Here is an 8126-nt window from a genome sequence, read left to right as displayed (position 1 = left end):
TGTGTGACAGAGGCTGGGGATTGAAAGAAGCTGATGTGGTTTGCAGGCAACTTGGATGTGGATCTGCACTCAGAACATCTTACCAAACTTTTTCCAAAATTAAACCAACAAACACATGGCTGTTTTTAAGCAGCTGTAGTGGAAATGAAACTTCTCTTTGGGACTGCAAGAATTGGCAATGGGGTGGACTTACCTGTGATCACAATGAAGAAGCCAAAATTACCTGCTCAGGTAAAATGTTCAATTCATATATTAAGTTTAATTTAAGGTCTGAAAGGACATTAGAAGCAGAGAGAAAAGTTTCTGCAGATGCACAGAGGCATGAAAAAGCATAGTATGCCCGGGCATCCTTAACTTGGGGCATCGAGTGTGATTGATAGAGTAATAAACATTAAGGCTTTTAAGGTAACATCATAGAGTATGTTAAAGTATGCTAAGTTATTAGTATTTATCCATATCTTCTTAATTTTAATAGATGGGTGATACGAAGGAATCTATCAAAGCTCTCAATGCTACAATCTCCTCAAAAGAAAAATGGTAGTAACAAAAACAGCTACCTCACAGGAATTACATATGATCAATAAGTTGTTATGATTATTATTAGTAGTAGTATCTATCTTCACCAACAGACTAAACTCTGTGACAGACTTTCTTTCCCACCCAAATGCCTAAAACATTGTAGGTGCTTAATAGTATTTGTTAAAAGGATAAGTTATAGTAGAAATAGTAAAGAAACATCAAATTATCTTGAAGACAAAGATATTTGAAATTTAATACCGTATTTGTGATCATGTCACAGATTTATTAGAAAGAGGACTTAGAAGCAAGGAGACTACTTAAGAAGCTATTGCAAAGGTCTATATAACATGATAACAAATTACATTAAAGCAATTGCAAAAAAATACTCAAAATATATATGCTGGAGGACTGACAGAGATTGGTGACTTTCCACATGTAAAGTGTATTGAGAGAGTCAAGATTCTAGGCTCTGGAGTATTTTACCTGGTTTAAAATCCCAGCCTGCACTAACTTGCTGTGTGAACTTAGCAAATTTCTACACCCTTCTTTGTTTCCGTTTCTTTTTCTGTAAAATTGGAATAATTTTAATAAATCCTCTAAGACAATTGTAAGGATAAAATGATGTTTGTTAAATATTTAGTAAAATGCCATATAATAGGCGCTCACTTAATGTTCACTATTATTATTATTATACTTATGGTAGATAAAGAAGTGGTTTAATTTCAGGTCATTCTAATTTGGTTTGGATATCATTAATTGAGTAAAGAATACAGTGGATTTGTCAATACGTAATTCATTTAATTTCAAACTCCTTAAGTTCCAGATGTCTAAGTAGATATGTTTATGAATATAAATTTAAAGAGAAAAGTGTACATGAAAACATATTTATTGGCAGTTAAGAGAAGATGTCCATTTATAAAATGGGAAAGTTGAGAATAGAACGTTCAGTCAAGGAATTCACGAGAGATTCTGTTAAAGCACTGTCAAGCAGGAAGAAGAAGAACACAGGAGAAAGAAATGTCTCATGTATCAAGTGCAACAGATATCAAAGGAAAACAAAAAGGTCTGATGTTCATTTTGAAAATATGAACTATATTGAGAAACTTTATATTAAACCATTTGAAAAAGCCCAAGCAGACTCAGATTACAGATAGAGCAAGTGGATGCGTATCATCCGTGGTCTCCAATGTTGTGAACGATGTAAGGAAAATACAGAAAGAAAAAAGTTATCCTGCCTCCAGGAATGGTTGACTCCAGGAGGCAAAATTCTGGGATTCTCTCAGATGAATTAGACTAATGAGGAATGCAGAGGTCTAGAATTTGTTATGCTCAATTCTAGGCAAAAAAAAAAAAAAGCCAAGAGAAATGAGTGTAGAAAATCACTAAACACCCTGACTTCCTTTTCTCACTCTTCACTTTTTTCCTGACTTCTATCATAAAGGAAAATCTTGGAATCATGTTATCTCTCACTGAAATATTATTTTTTAGCCCACAGGAAACCCAGACTGGTTGGAGGGGACATTCCCTGCTCTGGTCGTGTTGAAATAAAACATGGCGATAAGTGGGGCTCTGTCTGTGACTCTGACTTCTCTCTGGAAGCTGCCACCGTGCTGTGCAGGGAATTACAATGTGGCACAGTCATCTCTATCCTGGGGGGAGCTCACTTTGGAGAAGGAAATGGACAGATCTGGCCTGAAGAGTTCCAGTGTGAAGGAAACGAGTCTCATCTTTCACTCTGCTCAGTAGCACCCCGCCAAGATGGAACATGCAGCCACAGCAGAGACGTTGGAGTAGTCTGCTCAAGTGAGAGTCAAAGCATACGTTCAGTTTGTTCCCTTACGGTGAAGAGGATAGGGTTAGGTAGTCACAGACATCTTTTTAAAATCTGTTTCCTTCCAGGATACACAGAAATTCGCTTGGTGAATGGCAAGTCTTCATGTGAAGGAAGAGTGGAGCTCAAGCTTCTTGAGACCTGGGGATCTCTTTGCAACTCTCACTGGGACATGGAAGATGCCCATGTTTTGTGCCAGCAGCTTAAATGTGGAGTTGCCCTTTCTACCCCAGAAGGAGCACATTTTGGAAAAGGAAGTGGTCAGGTCTGGAGGCACATGTTTCACTGCACTGGGACTGAGCAGAATGTGGGAGATTGTCCTGTAACTGCTCTGGGTGCATCGTCATGTTCTGCAGAGCTAGTGGCCTCTGTAATCTGCTCAGGTAAGAGGATCAAGGGCAGTCAATGAAGAGCCTCTCGCATGGTGGTGTGCCTTAAGAGCAAGTATACCTATAAGGATGAAAAACAAAAATAAAAGGGAATGATTTATTTTGAGAGGTCATGAGAAGTGTACTGGAATATTAACCCCATTTGTCCTCTTAGAGAGTGTAAATTTAATTTTCATGGACCTGAGAGTTATCTAGTGCTTACCATGTGTCAGCCTTTCTTTAAGCACGTGACTAATTTCCAGCCTGGTTGATCCCTGACCCATCCTTTCTGTCTATAGCTATGTTTGTCCTCAGTTCATTTATTTAATACTTCACCTGATCTCTCTTTCTCGCCCTACCTTTTGTATTTTGTATGACTGAGCAGTTTGATGTTTGCAGGAAACCAGAGTCAAACACTATCCTTGTGCAATTCATCATCTTCAGACCCAACAAGCTTTACCATTTCAGAAGAAAATGCTGTTGCCTGTATAGGTGAGAATCCATGACCAATCTATGAAAGTGATCTTAATCCTTAGGAATGCATTTATTAATCTTTTATTTTCTCTTTCCAGGGAGCGGTCAACTTCGTCTGGTAAATGGAAATGGTCGCTGTGCTGGGAGAATAGAAATTTATCATGAGGGCTCCTGGGGGACCATCTGTGATGACAGCTGGGACCTAAGTGATGCCCATGTGGTGTGCAGACAGTTGGGCTGTGGAGTGGCCGTTAATGCCACTGGTTCTGCTCATTTTGGGGAAGGAACGGGGCACATCTGGCTAGATGAGATAAACTGTAATGGAAAAGAATCTCATGTCTGGCAATGCCCTTCACATGGCTGGGGGCGGCACAACTGCAGGCATAAGGAGGATGCAGGAGTTATCTGCTCAGGTAAGTTCTGCACATGACCTCTGGTCACAATAAAAAAGGACTGAGGTGGGGCAAAGGTATGCAGGATACTAATCTGAGATAATTCCCTGAAAAGCACAGAGAACTATTGCAAGAGTCAGGATTTGAAGTACAGATTTGATAAATTAGTGCTACCTCATATGCAAGGTAGTATAAAATCAGAAGGAAAAAAATTAAGAAATAAGCTTGCAATGAAACGAATAATGAGTTCTTTTATAAACATATATGGAGTTGGATATTGCAGTAAGGATTCAATGCACCGCTTCATAATCACTTTATTAATAAAGAAATAGATTAAAAGGGACAAGAAGAAATACATCAGTGCTACATTCCAGGGAGAAAAAGATAATTAACATGCCCACGTAATTTTTTATGACAGACTCATTAATGACACTCACTTGTCATAGGAGCAAAAATTACCATAAGAGGATACCAATCTTGTTTTGTATACATAGCAAGCTTTAGAAACTATCGTGAAATAGAAAAATGTACTCAGTTGTAATATATTGGGAAAAACAGTACTGTGACTCAGTAACTGAAGGAAGTGAAACATTCTATGTGCCAGAAGTGATTTGGATATCTTTCACGTTTAATGACATATGTTTAGTAGAGGACATACACAACAAAACTGTGAAGTGTCAGAAAGAGAAATAGTTCATTTTAAGGTAACATACACAAAATCTTAGTTTTATTGTCTGAGAATCTCAATAAATTTTAACTGCCAAGGACAGTTGCAAAAAAAAAAAATGAATGGAGTAAGATTCTTAAGGATAAAATACAGTAACTTAGAGGAAAAAATCCAAAATATGTAAATTAATAAAAGGCTTTGAGTCTTTTATTGAGATCTAGAAATAAATTTAGAATCATTGGTAGCATTCTAAAGAGGTCTCTGAGTACAAAACTCAAGACTAGAAAAAGCAAAAGGTATTTAGAGAATACTAGATTGTACTAAAATGCACTAAATCACCCAAAAGTTACTAAAGAATTACTAGTAATTGACGTAGTGTACCTATTTTTAAAGCCATTCTCACATCAAAGTAAAGGAATGGAGGCTTCTGAATTTTCAAAGATATGAAACTACTAACTCTGTATTTTATCCCAGAGTTCATGTCTCTGAGACTGATGAGTGAAACCCACAGAGAGACCTGTGCAGGACGTCTGGAAGTTTTTTACAATGGAACTTGGGGCAGCATTGGCAAGAGTAACATGTCTCCAACCACTGTGGGGGTAGTATGCAGGCAGTTGGGCTGTGCGGACAAAGGGAATATTAGCCTTGCCTCTGAGGCCCAGACAATGTCCAGGCATATGTGGGTGGACAATGTTAAGTGTCCAAAAGGACCTGACACATTATGGCAGTGCCCATCATCTCCATGGAAGCAGACACCGGCTAGCCCTTCAGAGGAGACCTGGATCACATGTGCCAGTGAGTATCTGTTAACCGAAATGAAAATTCCATTGTGTGACTCACCGTCATCTTCTGATCTCGTTGACCGGAAATGAGTAAACTCTAATTAATACTTATTCTACCTGGACAGTGTAATTGGTTTTATTTAATTTGACCTATAGATTTTTAGTATCAAAGATAATTTTTCAAAAGAATGTCATATTCCCCATGGTCTTCCTGAGAGATTTATTCAATTGCTTCCCTTGTGAACAAATGAGGAGCAGAGAATATGTGATTCAGTATTTGACTATTGAATGGTTTACCTTACCTTTCCCACTTTTTTTCAAATATTATCTTACTATACTTATGTAAAGAGAAAAGCAGTCAGAAAGATCAACCCTGAAGTATTTCCCTACTCTCCATCTTCCTCAACTGGAAGATTTCTTTGTACCTGGCAATCTCCCAAGCTCTCTTCTATTTCAGATAACTTAACATTATACAATGTTAACGTTATTCACTTGACAATTCCTCAGTCACATTAATGTTCTTATGTCCAGGATGAAATATTTTGATGAAAGGACATGTGCTTTCATAAAAGATAAATTTTGCTAAAATATATTTTTAATATGCATTAAATAAGCATAATTTTGAAATAGAGATTTGAAAAGAGTTTCAAATCTCTCTTTTCCCCCTGTGACCTCTAAGGAGTTTTTATCTTCTCAGAAATGATCTAGTTGTCTCTAATTTTTCAGACAAGATAAGACTTCGAGAAGGAAACACTACTTGTTCTGGACGTGTGGAAGTCTGGCACGGAGGTTCCTGGGGGACAGTGTGTGATGACTCCTGGGACATTAACGATGCTCAGGTTGTATGTCGACAGCTGGGCTGTGGCTCAGCTTTGAAATCACTAAAAGAGGCGAAGTTTGGTCAGGGAACTGGGCCCATATGGCTAAATGAAGTGAAGTGCAAAGGGAATGAGTCTTCCTTGTTTGATTGTCCTGCCAAATCCTGGGGGCACAGTGACTGTGGCCATAAGGAAGATGCTGCTGTGATATGCTCAGGTGAGGATACTGGATTAAAGTTGGAACATCTGGCAGCAAAGAAGGGCTGGGCAGTGAAGTGCATTGTGTAAAGATTGGATGTGTCAAAAAAAAGATCTAGTGGGGAAAGATGATGTGTCAGTCTAAAGGAATGATGAAAATATTTGTTGTTATACATTGGCCTTCACCAAGGAGAAGTTTATTACTATCTATATCCCTGCAAAAGGAAGAAAGACAAAAAGACCATAGTTTTAGGTAGAAAGGAGTAATTCACTTGGTTGAGAGGCTCACATAGAAAATAGAAAAAAAATTTAATTTTTTCCATAAAATCCCATTTTCCAATACAAACTTCTTCCTCTTCCTCTCATCTATCACCTCCCTCAGTCAATCACCAGGTCCTAAATCTTCTTTTTTTAAAACTAAATATATTGAGGTAACATTGGTTAGTAACATTATATAAGTTTCAAGTATACAAATAAATATAGAAATATTTATTCTATATATTATTCCTAGAATCAAGTCTCTTCTTTTCTTTTACAGAAAGTACAAGCAACGGATTGTCAGATGCCACAGGTATATCCTGGGATTTATGAGCATGGGACCAATTGTCTGTATTATTTAGAATCCTTGTTAAGAGACTTTAAGTCAAAAGAAGTCCTGAGGATATGAAATTCACTTCAGCAATCCTGTATCTGACCTAAGAGAGATATAGTAACTAGGGGAGCCAAGTATTTTAACTACGACATTATCATCTCTTGTGATGTTTACTGTGCTTAGATCATAGATTCCCACTCCAGGTCACATTTGGAGTCCTTGGGGTCATTCTGTTGGCTGTTCTCATTGCACTCTTCTTGTGGCTTCTGAAGCAAAGACAACTACAGCGACTTACAGGTCTGAGCCAAATTATGTTCTCTCTAACGTTTTATGAGATAAGAAGTCTCTTGGGTAAAAAAAAAAATTTAGATTCAAGCATCAAATGTCCAGAAATATGAAGGCTGTAACAGGCTTTAGCAGTTTCTCAAAAAGAAGAAACAAGATTTCAGAAAAGAAAAGGGGCTTGGTTGTATTGATGATTCTTGTATTCCATTTACATGTTTAATTGGGACATTATAGAATTGATAGTTTATAATGAATATGCTTATATAGTTTAGGGTGAATACTTTATTGCCCAAACATTTATTTGCTATTAATACACACACACACACACACACACACACACTGCAGTGTAGTATTATACATTAATAGAAATAAAGAAAAAAGTGGCACAGAGAGGAGAATAACTAACTGTAAGGGAAGGGGGAATATCAGATGCTTCTAGGAAGTATTTGAGACAAATTTTAAAGAGAAGAGTTCAAAGAACTGGGGAAGGTGCATTATAAGGAAAGAGAAAAATATGCACAAGTGTAGAGAAGCTTAATGGATGCCATATTTGTTGTTTTGTTTGGTGGGGGAGTAAAAGTTGAGCTCAAGAAGAGAAGTTACTGACAAGGCTGGAGAAGAGGGGAAAAAACAAATTATGAAGTTCCATATTCCATGGTAAGAAGATGAATAGTCAATAAAGAGTGTTATATAGGGGAGTGAAATAGTCAAGCAGCCTTTCAGAAAGTTCTGTTTGGCAACAGGACATATGAGCAATTGAAGGAAGACCACATTATTGACAAGGATAACATTTTGAATTAATTGAGATGAAAGATGAAGAGGACTTTATAGTGAAAATGGAGAGGAGAGAGATGTGAGAGCGATTTTAGAGAAAGCTCCAATGAATTAGAAAAGACTGCTGGCTGCCTTGGGGGAAGAAACTGCGTTGTTCTATGATGGCGGTAGAGGAGGTTTAGCATCATCCCACTGCATCTGAGTTTGTGTCATTATAAGGGAAAAGCTTGGTAGTAGAATGGAATGAAAAAATGACAAGGGTTTGGATGAAGATTAAGTATGTTTGCACTGCTGGGGAAAAGCACACATAGGCAGTGAAAGTTTAATTTTGGTCTGCTATTTTCTAACCTAGGACCTCTGCTGTCAGTCTCTTTGAGAGGAGAAAATTCTGTCCACCAAGTTCAATACCAGGAGTTCTTGCATGAA

General features: G+C 37.6%; 1 protein-coding gene across 1 annotated transcript in view; it reads left to right on the top strand.

Moving 5' to 3' along the window:
* The window catches only part of CD163 (CD163 molecule), a 24271-nt gene that overhangs the window by 11875 nt on the left and 4270 nt on the right, over positions 1 to 8126 (top strand). The window contains exons 7-16 of the mRNA XM_015591457.1: positions 1 to 231; positions 2008 to 2322; positions 2419 to 2733; positions 3118 to 3210; positions 3291 to 3605; positions 4726 to 5046; positions 5760 to 6068; positions 6588 to 6620; positions 6825 to 6938; positions 8053 to 8119. The exon at positions 1 to 231 is cut by the window's left edge and continues 5 nt beyond it. Coding sequence (XP_015446943.1) covers positions 1 to 231; positions 2008 to 2322; positions 2419 to 2733; positions 3118 to 3210; positions 3291 to 3605; positions 4726 to 5046; positions 5760 to 6068; positions 6588 to 6620; positions 6825 to 6938; positions 8053 to 8119 — 2113 coding nt within the window. The remainder of the gene's footprint in view (positions 232 to 2007; positions 2323 to 2418; positions 2734 to 3117; positions 3211 to 3290; positions 3606 to 4725; positions 5047 to 5759; positions 6069 to 6587; positions 6621 to 6824; positions 6939 to 8052; positions 8120 to 8126) is intronic.

Source organism: Pteropus alecto, unplaced genomic scaffold (assembly GCF_000325575.1).
Source record: "Pteropus alecto unplaced genomic scaffold, ASM32557v1 scaffold94, whole genome shotgun sequence".
NCBI classification, from domain to species: Eukaryota; Metazoa; Chordata; class Mammalia; order Chiroptera; family Pteropodidae; genus Pteropus; species Pteropus alecto.
The sequence above is the reverse complement of the archived record's forward strand: the minus strand, read 5'-3'. Positions and strand labels throughout refer to the sequence as shown.